Source organism: Microtus pennsylvanicus, chromosome 1 (assembly GCF_037038515.1).
Source record: "Microtus pennsylvanicus isolate mMicPen1 chromosome 1, mMicPen1.hap1, whole genome shotgun sequence".
NCBI lineage: Eukaryota > Metazoa > Chordata > Mammalia > Rodentia > Cricetidae > Microtus > Microtus pennsylvanicus.
This window is the reverse complement of record NC_134579.1, coordinates 167913098-167933681: the sequence shown is the minus strand read 5'-3', so window position 1 is coordinate 167933681 and position 20584 is coordinate 167913098. Positions and strand designations below refer to the sequence as shown.

The window sequence follows — 20584 nt, the reverse complement described above, 5'->3', positions numbered from 1 at the left end:
AAACTAACCCATGTTTTCAAGTCAAAGGCATTAGTGAAAACTTGTTGTAGTTCTTATAAAATTAAACTGTTGTCACCTTTGCTAGCAATAACTCACCGTTGAACATTCATGTGGTTATCACTTCAGTAGTTGTGAAAAGTTTTAAAGCATCTCCAGGTCAGAAATAGCCGAGGACAAGAAGAATAGTGAATTGGTCCAATAGTGAATTGGTGTGCTTACCTTCCCTTATCTGAAAATCATGCAGGGGGAAAATACTTCTATGCAACTTACTTCATATATTTATGATTTTTCATGAATTTTTATGTTGTCCCTCTGTTGTCTTAACTGTTTTCTTTAACCAGAACAGTATACTGAATATTAATATTCCTTATGTATAAAATATGATTCAGAATATATAGACTGTATTTTAAATGTTATTAGTAGGTTGTCCTTACAGTTTTTCTTATCCTTTTATTAATTTATTACATATACATAGTATCATGAATAATTATAAATTCATTTATTAACCTCAGGTTTTCTCATTACTACTAAAACACAAATTCCTGCATAAGAAATCTCAGATCCCCAGCAGCAACAACAACAATTTGGGGAGTTTGTGCTGGCACAGTTACTGTATTTATTGATATCATTTCTTTACAGCTCTTTATTACTGGAAGGTGTTGAACCTCTGAGTACATGTGAATTAGAAGTGGATGCTGTAGCTGCTGACATCTTAAATAGGCTGGACATTGAGGGTATGCACACAATTTTTCTTAATATGTATTTTTATTTGTAAAACATAATGACAAAAGTAGGGTAGAAGCATTATTGGAGAAGTATGATATTATAGAAGAAGAAAACAAAATATTTCAAGTGTGCTCTTTGTTGGCCAGCTTTCTGTTGCATTGAGAAAAATACCTGGGGAAACCATCTTGGATGGAGGGGGGAGGACCTTGAACTTTCCACAGGGCAGGGAACCCTGACTGCTCTTCAGACTGGAGAGGGAGGAGGAGAAGAGTGGGAGGAGGGGGAGGGAAATGGTAGGCTGGGAGGAGGCGGGAATTTCTTTTTTTTTTTTCTTTCAATAAAAAAAAATTAAATTGAAAAAAAAAAGACTTCTTTAGGTGTCTCAGTTTCAGAGGTTTCTATCCATGGTCATTTGGCGCCATCATTTCCAGTCATAAGGCAGGGGGTCATGATGAGCAAAGTTATTCACCTCATGTAAGCCAGGACTCAGACAGAAAGGGACCAAGACAAGGTAAATACAGTAGCACTTCCACTCCTCATGGCCTACTTCTTCCAGTTGTGCCCACTCCTAACAGTCCATTCAATTCTAAATTGAATGGATCATTCCATTGATTAACTTACTGCCCTCGTAATCCAGTCACTTCTGAAGTGTAGCCGCCAGCCTGGGGCCAAGTGTTCAACACATGACTCTTGAGAAAGCATTTTATATTTAATCACATTTTGCTCTTGTATATTTCCATCTGCTTGACTTTATTTACCCAGATAGGAAACTAAGTGACACTAAATGACATTAGCCAGCAGTAAAATAATTTCATATACTCTGCCCTTTGATTGTTTTATACACAGGCTAGATGTCATGGAAAGAAGTTTTAGATTTATCTCTCATCACAGCTTTGAATTTTATTTATTTGGTATTTTATTTTTTTTCCCAGTCATTATAGGACAAAAAGCTAGAAAGGAAGCAACATGATAAATTTCGAGTTGGGATAATTTGTCCTTTATACCATATACAGTAAATGTTTCTCTTAAAAGATAATATTGTTGGGCATGGTAGTGTATGTCTTTAATCCTAGCACTCAGGAGACGTAGGCAGGCAGATCTCTATGGGTCCCAGGCAGGCCTGAGTAATATAATGAGTTCCAGGCCAGTATGAGTATCCCTGTGTATCCCCATCCCAAAAAGGTATTTATTAAAGCTTAGGGGGTTTATAGAAAGAATTTTTCACTTTGACCCTTGTAGTATTGTGATTGCAGCTCAAATTGGTGGAAACCCTGGGCTCCAGGCCATATGGGAAGATGAAAAGCAACGGCGAAGAAACAGAAATGAAAGTTCTCAAATTAGCCAGCCTGAATCACAAGGTATACGCCTGATAATGCTTTAATGACTTAAGGAAATATTTTTAGTAGAAAAATATAGTCATTGAATTTTCTCTTAGCACTAGATTTTATTTCTTAAATTACCTTTAATTTTTCTGTACTTCTTACCATCATTGCTGTACAACCAATAAATCTTTATAACTATCTCCAAATGTCATTTTATTGTTATCTCTTTGTGTGTTTTTGGTTTTTGTGTATCTTACCTTTTTGCTACACTTGTTCTGTGTTCATCCTCTAGTATATTCTTCTCTCCTTTATTTCCAAATAAGATACTGAAATCCATGGGTCTCAGCTTAGAAACACCATTGATTTGTTCTACTTTGAAAGTGTCAGCCATGAAATATTGTCCTCACTGTTTTCTGAAACTGTCATATAAACCCTCACCTTAATTTAAGAAAAATATTCATTTATTATTAAATGTTGCTATATTCTGAAAGAAGTTGAGAGTTCACATGCCACAGAATACAGCAAAGCTTTAAAAATAAAGTGTTAAGGACCACTCAGAAAACAAATATTGTAGTAAGTCTCTACTGAAGTCCAATTAAAGTTTTTAAATTTTACTGTTATATCTAGAGTGCCAAAAATTTTTTGATAAAATTTAAGTGCCTTTTTATGCCCTTTAAAATTGAAATGTATTTTACAAAGGAGAAAACTTCTAATTTTGAAGTATATGATGTGATTGTGGGTAGAGAACATTTTTTTTCTGTTTTGTTTTAAGCTATAACTATAAAACTTCAAATGATAAGTTCTTAATTTTATTGTTAATAACATCCATTTCTCTTTTGTATAATTCTGTAACAGGACTACTTTTAGGTGGTGGGATATGAGTTAGAAGAAAGATAAGAAAGTGCTGTGAGAAAGGAGAAGTATTTCATTCATTGCTATCTAATGCACTTTTCAAATTTAAAGATTGCAGATTTGTGCCAGCAACAGAAAGTGAAAAACTGTTTCAGAAGAGACTCCAAGAAATTCTCAAACAGAATGATTTCTCTGTGTAAGTCTTATTTGTTAAAGATCTTAGAGCTAATTTTATTGTGTTGCTATATAGTTTATTATAAAAGTTGTGTTTTAATTAAGCAGAACATTATCAGGATCTGTGGACTACAGCAATGGATCCCAAGAGTTCTCTGCTGAATTAACATTGCACTCTGAGATTCTTTCTCCTGAAATGCTTCCGTGTACGCCAGCCAATATGATAGAAGTCCACAAAGACACAGATTTGAGCAAAGGTGAAATTATCTGATTATCTTTTTAATTAAACAGAAAATACTAAAACAAGCATCATTGCATTGGACACTTAAGTTAATATTTGGCTGTTTGTTTGTTTGGTTTTCTCCTAAGAAATAAATATAGATATAGCAAAAATTATTTCCTATTCTTTTACCCTTTCTATGTCTCTAAAGATAAACACTATGCCAAAGTTGCCATAAACTCTTTTGATGTAAAATTTTGTGACTCTTTTTATATGTATGTCCATAATACGTGCTGCTGCTTAATATTTCAGATTTTATACAAATGTCATTCTTGACATAGATTAGGAAATTTGCTTTTACATTCAAAATTTTGAGTTTCTAAACAAATAATTGACAAATAATTTACAGAGCACAAAATTCACTCATTTTAAATACATTATTACTCTGTATGTTCTGATTTTAGAAAATTTCCACCAACGTACAGTCTTTCTTATTGGCAGTTATGGCCATTCCCGGCTTTAACTCCCAAGTAACCATTTCCTTAAATTCTTGTCTGTCTACATTTCTAGATATGTCAAATAAATGAAATCATATAATATAGTTTTTTTTCACTTAGCAAACCCTTCCAGGGTTTGTCTGTGCTATGATAATTATCAATATTTCATTCCTTTTATTATAAAATGTTGTACTTATTAATCCATTCTTAGTTGGTAGATATTTCAGTTGCTTTCACTTTTGTTTGATAAAAGTAATGTTGCTATGAACAACAAAATATGAAATTCAAAGTAAATGTCATGGGAAGAATTATAAAATATTGGAAATTGTAGCAAATGAACCAGTTGCAAAGTAAGCTTTATTATAAATATTGCCTTTGAAGAAGGGGTAAAATTTAAAGCAATGATTAGATAAACATGTCTTTGTATGAACATGTTTTCATTTCTTTCCAGTAGATACCAGTGAGTGGAATTTATAGAGCATGTGATAAATCTGTGCCTAGTTTTTAAATGAAATACCGAGTTGTTTTCCATGTTGGGTGGACTGTTTTGCATTCCTACCAACATTACGTAAGACTTCCTGTGATTTAGTGTTTTTTATTTATTTAACACTTGATATTATCTCTTTAATGTAACTGTTCTACAGAATAAGAATGCTAACTTACTGAGGCTTAATTATTTCTTTCATTACAAATAGTGATTATCATCTTTTTATGTTAACATCTTAATTGAAATTTATCATTGTTTATTTATTTTAGCCACTGACAGATATTTTGCTTTAATACTTCTCTGTTTCTCTACAAATATTAGATCATTTTCACTTTTGCCCAGGGCTATATATGCCTTCTTAATGATTTTGTGCCAGATTTTCTCGACAGAGCACATGTGTGTAGCTGGATGGTAGGATGCATGCAAGAATATAGTTTGTATACAATTGGTGTGTAAGAGATAATGAAGGTTTTTATGATTAGTCACTTTGTTTCATATGTGGTGTTTTTAGGCAGGAGGACCCTAGATAACATTTGAATGTGCTAAATATAGATACAAATGAAATACAACAAAAGAAATTGTGCTACTGTGGTTCTTTGAAATGCATTTCCTTATTTTAACCTTCATTTTCTGATGACCAATGAGTTGAAGCAAATTGAAGGCCATGTGGATTTCTTCATCTAATAATTGATTTTTATATTCTTTGCTCATTTCCCATTAAGTCACTGGCTTTTTTTTATTAAGTTTATATTGCATTTTTATATATTTCACTAACATTTCACAATTTTAAAGTAGAATTATACTGTAATATCCCATAACTTATATAAAATCTATTGTGTAAACTGCTAACTTTGTATTCTTTGTCATCTTAAGGTAGCACTAGACATAAAGTAGAAGAGGCACTTATTAATGAAGAAGCTATTTTGAACCTCATGGAAAATAGTCAGACTTTTCAGCCTTTGACTCAAAGACTGAGTGAGACACCAACTTTCAGTAAGTAAATTTATCATGTTTTAATCAAAGTGGGTTTCTGCTTTTTATTTTCCCCTTGATTCAAAAAAGTAAACATTTTACATTTAGTAACACTGAATATAGAAATTAAGCATCACATTAAATCCAGTAATGTTGTGTTTTCTGCATAGTTTTTCCTTAAAAAAAAAAAAACAGCTGTGAAAGAAAGCCTTTTGTAACTCTACATTGGGTGAAAACATCTTGCTTTAGGAGCAAAACAAATTTTATTCTCTTTATTCTTTTATTTTCTGTGTGTGTAGGATGAATACATATGCACATGTATTTACATATGTAGGGATAAGCAGGCATGTCTGTGTGCATGCATCTGGAGTCCTCACAACTATGTCAGGCACCATCCTTAAACACTCTTCAACATTATTCACTGAGGCAGAGTCTGTCAAACCCAAAGGGGAACTCCCTGCTAACCCCTTCCAGGGCAAGATTTACAGGTGGGTTGCTCTGCCCACCAGGTTTTATATGTGTTTCTGGGGATCTGAACTCTGGTCCTTATACTTGCAGTGTAAGCATTTTAACTACTGAACCATCTCCCCAGCTCCCAGTTACTCTTTATATTTTTTTTAAAATAATACTCCACATGAAGCATATTAATAAAACCATGAATGGTTTGCTGTACTACTAAGAAATTTACATTCAAGTCACTGAATTTTAAGTAGTGTAGCATATGACCATTATTTCTGAGTGTTGCAGTATCACCTTAAATGCCTTTTAATCATCAGAAACCATTTATACAGTCTGCTTCTTATTTTGCTTGGTTTCATCAATATTATGATGCTTCTTTGCTTCCCTTTAAAAAAAAGTTTTTAATTTTTTTTTTTTTTTTGGTTTTTCGAGACAGGGTTTTTTTTTAAAGTATTTATTTGTTTGTTTGTTTATTTATTATGTATACAATATTCTGTCTGTATGCCTGGGCTGGAGAGATGGCTCAGTGGTTAAGAGCATTGCCTGCTCTTCCAAAGGTCCTGAGTTCAATTCCCAGCAACGACATGGTGGCTCACAACCATCTGTAAAGAGGTCTGGCGCCCTTTAAAAATTTTTATAGAGCCAGTATGATCTCAGCTCCATTTAATACCCTCTACATTTTTATTTAGGTAGAACATAAACTTACTGGTTGTGGGCAATCCAAAAATTATTGTATATGCTCATTTTAAAAATCTTTTGGATAAGGAACTTTTTAGCTTTTAAATCTAATTTTTAAAAGAAATTGTTCTATGAACACATTACTGCTTTAATTTGAGGTTGTAATCTTATATATTTCTCTATTTGAATAAATTAACACATATATCAAATGTAGCTAAACAAAAGTTAAGAGAGAACATAGAATTTAAGAAATTGAAAAAGGAGTGTGAGTGGTAGATCCTTAATTCACCGTTACCAAATGTGTTTTACCCGCAACAGATATGACTCCACCTTTCCTTACAATTCTAGCAGTTTAAATGTTATCTGATCTCTATAAGAATGAAGCAGAAAAAGGAAAATAATTGTATATTTCGGTTTAAGAAGTAGATCATTGTCAAAACAGCTTTAAGCAATTATTTTCATTTTATATTACATTTGTTAACATGACCGAAGTGTGTCTGTTGGAGGATGGGGGTGTGTCCATGTTGTCCAGAAGAGGGCATCAGATTCCCTGATGCAGACAGGTATTGTAAGCTGCCTAAACAAGGTACTAGGAACCAAACTCAGGCTCTTTGCAAGAGAATTATGTACTTTTAACCTCAGCCATTTCTCCAGTCCCTGGGCCAAATTCCTAAACATCAACAAAGAAAACATAAAGCTTGGTGTTTTAGTAAATGGAGATTATGTTACCTTGTTGCCTCATTCTATAGAGAGAAGGGCTGTTTAATAGACTGGGGAAGGACGGACCTGTTTTAATGTCATTTTAAAAATTTATTTAAAGGTGCATTATTATAATTGTGCAACCTGTACTATTACCCAATTTCAGAACGTTATTATCATCTCCTGAAAATCCATGTATTCATTAGCAACAATTACTTCTTTTTAGCCCCTGGGCAAACACTCTCTTTTACTGGGTTTACCTAACTAGAACATTTAATATAAATGAAATCATTCAAATATTTTCCTGGATCTGGCTGCTTTCAATTATCATAACGTTTTCAAAGTTCAACCATGGTATAACTTTCATTCCCTTTTTCTTGATCAGAAATATTTTATCATTTACATCATAATATATTTTGATTGTCAGCTGATGTATATTTAGGTTATTTCCAATTTGGGGGTATTATAAATATTATGACATGTTTATTTAGGAATAATAAGCTTTTGTGAAAATATCTCCATTGCTAGCCATATATCTTATAGGATATTGATAACCTAGAGTATATAAAGAACATAAATAATTAAATGTTAAAGTAGGGGGGCACTGGAGAGATGGCTCAGCAGTCAAGAGTGCTTGCTGCTCTTACATCATCCCAGGTTCAGTTTCCAACACTCACATGGCAGCTTCCTATACAATGTATGCAGCACTCTATCCTGACCTTCATGAACACCAAGCATGCCTGTGGTGCACATACAAGTGTGTATGCTAACACTTAGACACATAAATAAAAATAAATCTATAAGAAGTAGTAACTTTTGAGTCAGTTCTCAAAAGAAGAAATGTAATGGCCAATAAGTATATGGGGAAAATGTTCAACATTCTTAGCCATCAGACAAATAAATGCAAATTAAAATTACATTAAGATTCCATCTCACCACAGGCAGAACTTCTGTCATCAAGGAAACAGACAAATGTTGGGCCCACTGAGGAGCCTGAGGCAGGAGGAGAGCAAGTGCCAGGCCTGGTTTGGTGACAGGCTCTGTCTAAGAAAGGGAAGAAGAGAAAAGAGCTGTAGCTCAAGGTAGAGAGTTGCCCCTGGCGTGTGAGAAGCCCTGAGCTCATATACCAGTGACATAGAGAAAGAACAGACAGTTTTGCACACTGTAAGTGGGAATATAAGCTGGTGCAGTCACCACGGAAAATAGTGCAGAGGGTCCTTAAAACACAAACCAGATCTCTCCTGGATAACTGCTGCCGGTGCATCCTGAGTACTGAGTCACAGTGACTGAGATATCAAACCAGTCTAATGTCCACCAACAGATAGTCAAATAGAGAGAGAATGTGGTTTAGATACATAATAGTACTTTTTGAGCCATAAAGAACTAAGTTATTAGATGGAGGAGAGATGACTGCAGTTAAGAGTATTGACTGCTCTTCCAGAGGACCCAGGTTTATTCCTAGCACCCAAATGACAACTTGTCTTTAATTCCTGTCCCAGAGTCAACCCTACTTCTGCCCTCCTCTTTTGGTGTTGAGATATATGCAGGCAAAAGACTGGCTCATGCCCTTAAAATCAGACAAACAAACGTTTTTAAATAAATTTAGAGTTAAAGTTCTTGCCATGCAAGCAAGAGGAGTGTCATTAAAACCCCCAGAACTTATATAAGTGCTGGGTGATCATGACACTCCACTTGTAATTCTGTCCTGTGAAGGCAAAGAGGATGGATCTGAGGAGTAAGCTGGCTAGCCTTATCAGTGAGCTCTGGGTTTGATTACGAGCACTGCCTCAGTCTGCCCTGGTGGCCCATGCCCCTAATCCCAGCAGGTCTGAGTTTGAGGCCAACCTGATCTACATAGTGAATTCCAGGACTACATAGATTCTGTTTTAAAAAAAAAAAGGTCCTGCTTCAATATATTTTTATATATTTAGTGGACATTTACGTTTCTCCTTTTGTGAACTAATTCCTTTACCTAGTTATTGGCTAATTTCTTTTTTATCATCTATTTTAATTATTTACATATTCTTGGTATCCTGTTTTATAAATAACTGCAGTGGGAAGATATTTCCACAAAAGCTAATGTAGAAAAGAAATTGCTACTTGCACGTGCACAGACTCCTACACACACACAGGAGAAAAAGTGAATATATCTACAGACCATGAAAGCAGAAAGTGAGCCAGTTGATGGATGAGGGCACTGAGAGTAGCAGAAAAGAGAAGGAAACGGTAACTGGAGTATAGCGAAGTGATGTGCACATATCTAAATGACATAATGAAACCCTTTATTTTATAAGCTGACCCAGTCATTGGAAGTAAAAAGTAAAAAAAAAAACATATAAATATCTTCAGTTTTATTGTATATACATGTGGTAGTGAATTTCTTACATACACATGTTGGGTCATGTAGTATGGATATAAGGAGAATATAAACTCAGTTTCTCCTGTATTCCTAACCCTAACAATCGAAACAGAACATGTTTGTGACTGGATGTCTAAGCATTTTTCCCACATACCTAGCAAGCAGTCAGTTCTGGAATGGATAACACTTGGATGTTCTCTCATTCAATTCAGTTTTAGTCCTTATCTACTTGGAGACTATAACAGAATCCATGGGGAAGAGCTGCCTACCCCTTTCCCAGGCTCAATTAATTTTATTGAGATCACCAAACTAGGGCAATCAGATTTATTACTGACTTATAAAGGGTCTTAGAAAGGTCACCAAAACCAGCCAGAACCAGTGGGTATAACGAGGGACAAAAGAAAGGCACAGAATGTCTGTGTCCTATTCCTCTTGCCAGGCTCCAGGAACTCTCATGTATTGTCTATCTAAAACTCTCAAAATTCAGTCCTTTTGCGTTTTGAGGTTTTACGCACCCCACCCTTTTTTGTTTGTTATTTATTTATTTAAACTTTTCAAAATGTATATATTGTATATCAAGAATATTCTCCCTCATCCCTCCTAACTCCTCACCTCACCCTTCCTTCTGTAAGTCCTTAGTTCATTTAAACAGTTTTACTTCTACTTTCAAATTATATATACACACACACACACGCACGCACGCACACACACATATGATTATATGTATCTGTCTATAATCTGGGAACTACAAATTAAAGGAAATGTGCAGTATTTGGGTTTTGTGGAAGTTTCATTATGTAGGCAAGACTAATTGACCAAGAGTGTAACTCATCCGTCAGCTATTCTGTTCTACCCTGAGGGCTGGAGGATATGACAGAAGTCAGCTCTGATCCTTCTGGTTGCAAACACCCATCCTGATATATTTAGCATATTAAAAGGCACACTTTAAAGATTACAAGGATTTTAGATGTGTGCCAGAAATTAAGAACATTTTATACCCTGTGCAGCAGTAGATGAAGATTCCAGTTTTATCACAGCCTTGTTAACCCTTGATACTGTGTGAGTTTTTAACTTTAGGAATCTTAGTTTATATGGTATGACTTCATAAAAAATAAGCTTCTGAACTACTTTTAAAAACTTTATGTATCTCAACTAGATTGTATTTGACTATCCTGTGTGTAAAGTTTAAGTGTAGGATAAGATGTTTACATATATATCTTATTACACTTAATTAGCTAGCATTGGTTTGAATATGCTTTACTTTGAACACTTATGGCCATTTTTTTTTTAGTGCTTGTCCATACCTAAGTACACTTGGACAACTCTTCAAAAACATCAGTCCCTGTGTCCTACCTCAGAAGTTCTCATTTAATAGATGTGAGATGGAATCTGAGAATTTTCTTTTCTTTTTTTTGTTTGAGCTGGGGTATAGAGTTTATTTAGTGGGTTATGGAGGGGGAAGGGAAGGATAGGAGGGGGAAAGGGAAGAAGGAGGGAGAAGAGAAAGAAGCAGAAGCTGCCTCTCCAGAAGGGCAGACAGAGAGAGAGCGAGAATTTTTTTTTTCATAAGGTCACTAATTCTTCTCATTCAGATGGTCTAAGGAGCTCATTTTGACAGAAGGATTACGTCATCAACACTTGATCCTTTGCACTAATTATATTCTTTTTAGTGTGTGTCAGCATCTATTGTGTTATTTCATAATTGATGTCAATTATTAGATCATTTAGAAATTTTAAGCTATTTGTTGGTGATTAATTTGCTTGTTTTATAGTGAACAGTAGTCCTGATGAAGCACTGGTACATCTTCTTGCTGGTTTGGAAAGTGATGGATATCAAGGAGAAAAGAATAGGATGCCTTTACCATGTCAGTCCTTTGCAGACTCTCAAAATCCCCAAAATAGTGATGATGAAGAAAATGCACCACAGATTGAAAAGGAGGAAATGGAGCTTAGTTTGGTGATGTCCCAGAGATGGGACAATGATATTGAAGAACATTGTGCCAAAAAGAGGTGATTTTTTTTTAAAAAAAATTATTTCAGTTACTATAATAAATACTTTTTGTCACATTGCTGTACTTTTGTAGAAAATCATGTTATTATTGATACTGTAAAATGCCTTGTGAAGTTGACTTTTAAAATTCCTTCTAAATAATGACTTTTTGTGTAGCATATATTTAATATTCCCAGCAAAATAATCTGCTACATTTTAAACCGTCAGTTTTGTGTACAGTATTGACGCATCTGAGGAACCAATGGGTAAAACTGAAGCTCCCCCTAAACCACTGAACTTGAAAAGAGTAATTAGTAACTGTGAATGGGTCTGAATAGCAGTATGCAGTGTCAGCTTAAAAATAAGAGGTGACTTTCAGGTCTGATTAGACTGAGTGAATTAAATACTAAACATAAGCAAATAGCTGTCCTAATCACACATGCCTTTAATATGTAGCAAAGGCTACATATTAGACCTTACCTCAAATAAATAGTCTCAGAAAGAAGCAAGCACTGTTGTTATGGTTTACTTTTAATGTCAGTAAGAACTGGATATGATACTGCATGCCTTTAACCCCAGAACTCATGAGGCAAAGGCAAGTGGCTCTCTGTAAGTTAGAGCCATCCTGATCTACATAGTAAGTTCCAGGCCTGCCAGGGTTACAGTGTAAGACCCTGGCTCAAAACAAAACAAAGCAAAACAAAACAAAAAGCTGATATACTAGCCAGGGTTTTCTAAAGGAACAGTGCAAGCTGATAAATTCTTGGCAGATAGCTCAGGCTTGTTATTAGCCAACTCTTATATTTAAATTAACCCGTTCCTGTTAATCTACGTATTGTCACATGGCTCTTGGCTTTACTTCTTCTCTAGCATGTCTTGTTTCCTGGGTGGCTGACTGGTGTCTCTCCCGACTCTGCCCTCCTTCCTATCATTCTTAGTTTGGCTTTCCCACCTATTTTCCTGCCCTGGCCTTTCAGCTTTTATTAACCAATGAGAGTAATATGTAATCCTAGTGTAAAAAAAGGATTGTTCCACAGCAGAACAGAACTGGTAGAAGGAATATATATTTATAATGACTATATATAATATATAATATAAAAGGGTATCCATGAGATTGTTTTACAGGATGCATACCAACAACAACCATCTTACAGCGGAGAAGCCAAGAATCTGTATACAAGACTAATGTCTCAGCAGGCCCAATCTGTTGTGCCAGGAAGATTCCTGGAGAGCTGCTGTTCTTCAGTTTACACTGGAATTCCAAAGAAGTTTTTTTATCCCCTTGATACTGTTGATGGAATGCCACAGCAACAGGATAGAGTGAGGGCAAGCAGGCAAAAAGCAAGTTTCCTTTTTCCATGCCTTTTTTATCTAGGTTGCGACCAGAATGTGCTGCCCACATTTAGGGTGGTATTGCCTGCTTCAGATAATCTGGTCTGGAAAGTTCTTCCCAGGAATGCCCAGAGATACACATTTCAATTGATCCAGAGTCAGTGAGGTTGGCGACCGAGATTAGCCATCACCTATGTGTTGTGGTTCTTTAATCAGCCTCTGAGCGAGACTCAAACATTTCATAACCATATTTGAGAGAAATCGAATAGTAGAAATGTAGAAAGGAATTTGTTAAATGTATGCTATATATTAAATGTTTTGTTTTTCCACGTGTACCACAGTTTAAGAAGACTGAGAAAATAAAGAGAAAGAAAAAGGAGACAACTAGAAAGATCTGTGAACACTGTCATTTTTAAAAAAGATTAGAATAGAGGATATTTGGTCTAATTAGGTAATTAAAGGAGAAGTGATAAAATTTATAAATTGAATATTGACATGTAGAAAATGACATATATGTTCTTATGATGGAGGATAAAGCATGAATATATCATGGAAGTTGAAAATATTCGTTGTATGTGATATCAAAAGGCAGTTAGCTACACTGAAGTCACTAATCATTGAAGGGTTATTATTTGAGACAGCAAGCCCTTGTTAAAAAGACCATGAAGATGGAGATTTATCAGAACTATTAAAAATAAGATTTTTATATCAAATAGAAAGACTAGAATTATTAGAATCTAATAATAACTCTAGCCAGGTGTGGTGGTGCACGCCTTTCATCCCAGTATTTAGGAGGCAAAGACAGGCAGATCTCCGAGTTTGAGACCAGTCTGGTCTACAGGGCTAATTCCAGGTCAGCCAGGGTATAAGTACTAATAACTAACAATTAGATCATGTCTGGTGTAATATTTCTTTGAGCACATAAAAGTGATTTTATGACAAATTGTGATTTGTAAAAGACTTAAAGGGTAAATGGTTTTCAAGCAGTTGAGGCCAGAGGGAAAAGGCTAGGTATGGGAAGAAATATTTTGAGCATCAAGATGGGAATGAAAGGTCCAAGCTAGTAGAAATATGTGATCGAACTTAAACTTGCTGAACCTCAGATTTTCCTAAAATTTTCAGTAACCTTGCTTTATAGCTGTTGCAGGATCAAGTCAGTTACCATATTGTCTTCTAGCTCCTCTTGATCACTATTGCTTTCTCTCTGGTCCTGATCTCAGTGCCCCATTGCACTGCATTCTTGTTTCTCATTTCAGAGTTTAAAGGTTCATTTATGAATATCTTAAAATGTTAGGATGCTACCTTCTTAAGAGTCACTCGATTCTCATTTGTTACATATGTGTATGTATTATCACAGATAGGATGCAGGGAGATTATAAGAAAAGACATGACTAGATAGAGTAACCCAAGATGTGGCCATAAGTAATAATTATGATGCTTTATACTTAACATGAGCAAGATTATAAATTCTACTTCATAATAACTTTGCAGGTCCCATAGCAGTATACTTTAATAAAGTAAAATAAATCTGTTTTTCTTTTTTAAATGCTATTTTTATCTTTGTTTTGTTTTACTATCATAATCAGAAATTTTGCATCTAAAATGCACTTTTTTTCTTTAAGATTTTTATTTTTATTTTACATGTATGTTTGCATGTGTGTCTGTGCATCACATGTATGCATTACCTACAGAAACCAGAAGAGAGTGTTGAGATCCCCTGAAACTGGAGTTACAGTTGTGAGCCACCATATGTGGGTTCTGGGACTGAAATAGAGTCTTCTGCAAGAGCAGCCAGTGTTTTAACTCCTGAGTCATCTTTGCAGCCCCAGATGCATCTTTTTCTAATGGTCATACTCACCAATGACTTTTAATATTCTCTAGGTCACTGTGCAGAAATGCCCACAGAAGCTCAACTGAAGATGATGATTCATCCTCAGAAGAAGAAATGGAGTGGAGTGATAATAGTTTGCTTTTTGCCAATCTTTCTATACCTCAGTTAGACGGAACTGCAGATGAAAATAGTGGTAAGAAAACAAGTCTATTGTAGGCATTTGGTTATTTAGTAAGTAAAATTATATTTTATTTGAAAACTGAAATCATTTCCTGCATAAGTATATGAGGTTGTTAGTGATATAATTATGTTTTTTCTTTCTATAGGAGTTTTTCTTTTTAAAAAATATAGATATATGATTCCTTATTTTCAAGAGGGTAGGATATTTGTGAATTGCTTGTTGAAGCTCTGTAAACCCTAATCAGTATCATTCATATATAACAGGAAACTAAGAAATATGCTAACTGTATTTCAGATAACATGAAGAATAGCATATTATTTCATGAAACAAATGATAGTGTTTTCTCACATTCCTTAAAGCTACTGTAACTTTTTTTGATCAAAAGAATATATGTTTAAAATAATGACTAATGTTGTCTCTTGATTGTTTTGGTTGTATAATCTTGATGAGAGGGGTAAACTTTGTTCAGATTGCTATTTTAGATGTACAAACAATTTAAATTCTTCCTTAAGAGATTAACACTATGAATGAGTAAATTCTTTTCTTTCTTTGATTCCAGACAATCCATTAAACAATGAAAATTGTAGAACACACTCTTCAGTGATTGCAACAAGTAAACTATCAGTGAGACCTTCCATCTTTCACAAGGATGCTGCTACATTGGAACCCCCATCTTCTGCTAAGATTACCTTCCAGTGTAAACACACAAGTGCCCTTTCGTCCCATGTTTTAAACAAAGAAGATTTCACTGGAGACCTTTCACCACCAAACAATACAGAAAAAGGTCGAGACAGTTCGGTCACTTTTACAAATGAAAGTCCTTACTCCATGAAATGCTCTGGATCTTTGAACAGTAATGTTCATTCAGATAACTCTCATAAAGAGATTTGTAAGAAAGACAAGTCTTTGCCGGTATCTTCCTGTGAAAGTAGTGTTTTTGATTATGAAGAAGATATTCCATCTGTTACAAGACAAATACCAAGTAGAAAGTATACGAACATGAGAAAACTTGAAAAGGATGCCTCTTTCATACATGTGAACCGTCATACTAGTGAGAATACATTGGGGAAAAACTCTTTCAACTTTCCTGACTTAAGTCATTCAAAAAGTAAACTGTCCTCTGAAGGAAATGAAAAGGGAAACAGCACATCTTTTAATAGTATATTCCCCTCTTCATTAACTGAAAGTTGTGACATGCTGTCGTGCTCAGCAGAGAATAGAACTATGGTGAATTCTCTTGATAGTATCGCTGATGAGAGTGGACTGAATAAACTCAAAATCAGATACGAAGAATTCCAAGAACATAAAGTGGAAAAGCCAAGTCTCAGCCAGCAGGCAGCCCATTATATGTTTTTCCCCAGTGTTGTTCTTTCTAATTGTCTCAGTAGACCACAGAAACTATCTCCTGTCACATACAAACTACAACCTGGCAGCAAACCTTCCCGGTTAAAATTGAATAAAAAGAAATTAATAGGCCATCAGGAAACTTCTACCAAAAGTAGTGATACTGGAACCACAAAAGACAGTTGTATGCATAATAATCCTTACAGCAGTGCTTCTGAGAAGGATAATGCATTGAGTAGTGATTTAATTAAAGCTACTCATGGAACATTTGACAATAAAACACTTACAGAAAATTTTATAGACTGTCATTTTGGAGATGGGTCTTTAGAAGCTGATCAGTCCTTTGGACTATACGGAAATAAATACACACTTAGAGCCAAACGCAAGGTAAATTATGAAACTGAAGATAGTGAGTCAAGTTTTGTAACACAGAACTCAAAAATTAGCCTACCTCATCCCATGGAAATTGGTGAAAATTTAGATGGAACTCTAAAATCCAGAAAACGAAGAAAAATGTCTAAAAAGCTGCCCCCTGTCATTATAAAGTATATTATTATCAATAGATTTAGAGGGAGGAAAAATATGCTTGTGAAGCTAAGTAAAATAGATTCTAAAGAAAAACAAGTAATATTAACTGAGGAAAAAATGGAACTGTATAAGAAGCTTGCACCTTTGAAGGATTTTTGGCCAAAAGTTCCTGACTCCCCTGCAACCAAATATCCCATTTATCCACTAGCACCAAAGAAAAGTCACAGAAGGAAGTCAAAACATAAGTCTGCTAAGAAAAAAACTGGTAAGCAACAAAGAGCAAATAGTGAAAACATTAAAAGAACTTTATCTTTCAGAAAAAGACGGACACATGCTATTCTTTCTCCTCCCTCACCATCTTACATTGCTGAAACCGAAGACTGTGACTTGAATTATAGTGATGTTATGTCAAAGCTAGGTTTTCTTTCTGAGAGAAGCACAAGTCCTATCAATTCATCTCCTCCTCGCTGCTGGTCTCCCACAGACCCAAGAGCTGAAGAAATTCTGGCTGCTGCAGAAAAAGAATCAATGCTTTTTAAGGGTCCTAATGCATATAACACTAAGACTGCTAATTCTCGGGTAGGAAAAACTAGTCGAGCAAGAGCACAGGTTAAGAAGTCAAAAGCAAGACTTGCAAATCCCTCTGTAGTTACTAAAAAAAGAAACAAACGAAATCAGACAAATAAACTGGGAGATGATGGTAAAAAGAAACCAAGAGCAAAACAGAAACAAAGAACAAATGAGAAAGGTACATCAAGAAAGCACATGGCACCTACAGATGAAAAGATAAAACCACAGTCTGAGGCTGAAGCAAAGCTTATGCTCAACCACCAGAACGTGCCTGAGCTCACAAGTAGCTCTGGCACTCAAGCACTTTTTAAACAGAAAGAGATGTCACAAACGGGCCCTGCTGTGGATCATCCACTTTCTACTTGCCAACCTACTGTACTTAGTACACCGCAGAAGATGTCTAACTGCTTTTCCTCTTTCTTAGAAAGCAAGAAGTCTACGGATTTGCAAACGTTCCCCAGTTCACGAGATGATTTACATTCATCAGTTTATAGTTCCCTAGGACCTGGAATCTCAAAAATTAATATTCAGCGGTCTCAAAATGCTATGTTTACTAGAAAGGAATCAACCTTGATTCAGAAAAGCATATTTGACCTTTCCAACCATTTGTCTCAGGTAGCACAAAGTACACAGATCTCTTCAGGTGTATTGTCTCCAAAGACAGATGAGACTGCAAATATACAGAAAAACTGTGTGTCTTCTATTGGAAAGTTAAATGAGTACCGCAGTTCTTTAGAATCAAAGCCAGAACAGGTCTGTGCCCCCAATTTTTTGCACTGTAAGGACAGTCAGCAGCAGACTGTGTGCATGTCAGAACAGTCAAAACATAGTGAAAAAACTTGTTCTCCAGGAAATGCAGCTTCTGAGGAAAGCCAGACATCTAATTGTTTTGTAACCTCTTTGAGAAGTCCCATCAAACAAATAGCATGGGAGCAGAAACAGAGGAGCTTTATTTTAGATATGTCAAATTTTAAGCCTGAAAGGGTAAAACAAAGGTCACTGTCAGAAGCAGTTTCACAAACCAAAGCACTGTCTCAGTGTAAAAATCAAAATGTGTCAACACCTTCAGTATTTGGTGAAGGACAATCTGGGCTAGCTGTTCTAAAAGAATTGTTACAAAAAAGGCAGCAGAAAGCACGAAGTGCAAATGTTGTACAAGATTCAACATCTAGTAATCAGCCAGATAAGAATACTTCTGTTCCTGTCGAGCATAAGAAAACAAGTAAACGAACACGATCAGTGACATCTCCAAGAAAACCTCGGACTCCCAGAAGAACGAAACCTAAGGAGCAAACCCCCAGATGTCTAAAAGTGGACCCTCTAAATCTGCAGACCTCTGGCCAGTTGGATAATTCCCTGTCAGATGATAGTCCCATCCTGTTTTCAGATCCAGGTTTTGAAAGTTGTTATTCACTTGAAGATAGCTTATCTCCTGAACATAATTATAATTTTGATATTAACACAATTGGCCAGACTGGGTTTTGTAGCTTTTACTCTGGTAGTCAGTTTGTTCCAGCTGATCAGAATTTGCCTCAGAAGTTTCTGAGTGATGCTGTTCAGGATCTTTTCCCAGGACAAGCTATAGAAAAGAACGAGCTTTTAAGTCACGACAAACAGAGTTGTAGTGAGGAGAAGCATCATGTCTCTGATTCAAGCCCGTGGATTAGATCCAGTGCTTTGAACCCTGAACTTTTTGAGAAAGCGTCTATAGATAACAATGAAAGTCATCGGCACAGCCAGTGGAAAAATAGCTTTCATCCTCTGGCATCTCGATCTAATGCAATCATGGAGTCTTTCTGTGTCCAGCAGTCAGAGGGTTGTCTAAATGAGAAATCCAGGCTGAATAGGAGTTCAGTGAGTAAAGAAGTATTTCTCAGTCTTCCACAGGCAAGCAGTTCAGACTGGATACAAGGTCATAACAGAAAAGAAATGGAACAGTCTCTTGACTCAGTTAATACCTCTTTTACAACCATACTTTCCTCCCCTGATGGGGAACTTGTGGATGCAGCTTCTGAAGATTTAGAATTGTATGTTTCAAGAAACAATGATGTATTGACACCAACTCCTGATAGTTCACCAAGGTCTACCAGCTCTCCCTTACAGTCTAAAAACGGCAGTTTTACTCCTCGAACTGCTCACATTCTGAAACCACTTATGTCCCCACCAAGTAGGGAAGAAATTGTGGCAACTTTGTTGGATCATGATCTTTCAGAAACTATTTATCAGGAACCATTTTGCAGTAATCCTTCTGATGTACCAGAAAAGCCCAGGTAATCAAAATCCATTTGTTTCTCCTTGGGTCACTTTGAACAGCTTTTATTTTGTAACATTTCATAACTGATTGCTAGTTTTATCTCTGTGATATTGCATTTTTTGTGATATTGCGTTTTCAAGAACAATGAAAAATTACTTGTAATTATACATTGACTAAGAACATTCACAAAGTAGAAAACTGCACCTAGACAAATTAAGTTGATGATTCTTGGGCTTTAATTTGCTAGTACTTAACTCGTGTCACCATTAGAGGAGCAAAGGCTCACTTTGACATGATACAGAATTTAAAAGAATGTCAAAATACCTTAAAGTATTACAAGAGGAGAAAAGAAGGGAGGGACAGGGTGAGAGAGACTATGTGTGTGTGTGTGTGTGTGTGTGTGAGAGAGAGAGAGAGAGAGAGAGAGAGAGAGAGAGAGAGAGAGAGAGAGAGAGAATATGAATTCAATTCTGGGAACTGAACCTAGGACCTCATATCATAGGCAAACACTGCCACTGAGTTTTAGCCCATGAATGAAAGTTTTAATTGTTAAGCTTTTTTATGTACTTTTTTTTTTTTGGTGTATGTGTATGTATCTGTGTGCATATCACAAGTATGGAGGTCTTGTGGGACTCAATTCCTACCTTTTGCCATGTGGGCCCCAAAGATCAAACTTAGGTTGTTAGACTTAGTGACCACTGCTTTTACCTGTAGAACCATCTCACCAAACCAAAATTAAGCTTTTGGACTTTTTTATTTTAAAAAAAATTGTTTCTTTAAATGTTTATTTTGTTTTAATAAATGTGTTCATCTGCTTTCTGTCACTGTGAGAAATGTTGTATGCTACCCAGTTTATAAGGAGAAGAGATTCACTTGGACTCACAGTTTCAGAGATTCCAGTCTATGTTCAACTTATGACTTGGGTCTGTTGGCAATAGCGCATCAAAATAGGCACATTTGGCAGAGCCAAACTTCTCACTAGATAGTTAGGACCAAAAAGAAGGACCAGTGTCTATAATCTAAAGACCTCTCAATAAGTCCCACCTTAAAGTTAAACCTTAAAGTTTCTGGCAACTCTCAGAGTCCCAAAGGACCAAGCCTCTAATGCA

At 35.6% G+C, this 20584-nt stretch overlaps 1 protein-coding gene across 3 annotated transcripts in view; it reads left to right on the top strand.

The window, feature by feature from the left end:
• Positions 1-20584, top strand: part of Rev3l (REV3 like, DNA directed polymerase zeta catalytic subunit) — a 142055-nt gene that overhangs the window by 68421 nt on the left and 53050 nt on the right. For 2 of the 3 annotated variants that reach the window (XM_075945196.1, XM_075945213.1), the window contains 8 exons: positions 640-734; positions 1980-2084; positions 3012-3096; positions 3180-3331; positions 5152-5271; positions 11218-11455; positions 14649-14791; positions 15339-19491. In XM_075945196.1, the coding sequence (XP_075801311.1) occupies positions 640-734; positions 1980-2084; positions 3012-3096; positions 3180-3331; positions 5152-5271; positions 11218-11455; positions 14649-14791; positions 15339-19491 (5091 nt within the window). The remainder of the gene's footprint in view (positions 1-639; positions 735-1979; positions 2085-3011; positions 3097-3179; positions 3332-5151; positions 5272-11217; positions 11456-14648; positions 14792-15338; positions 19492-20584) is intronic. The other variant, XM_075945205.1, reaches the window with a different exon arrangement.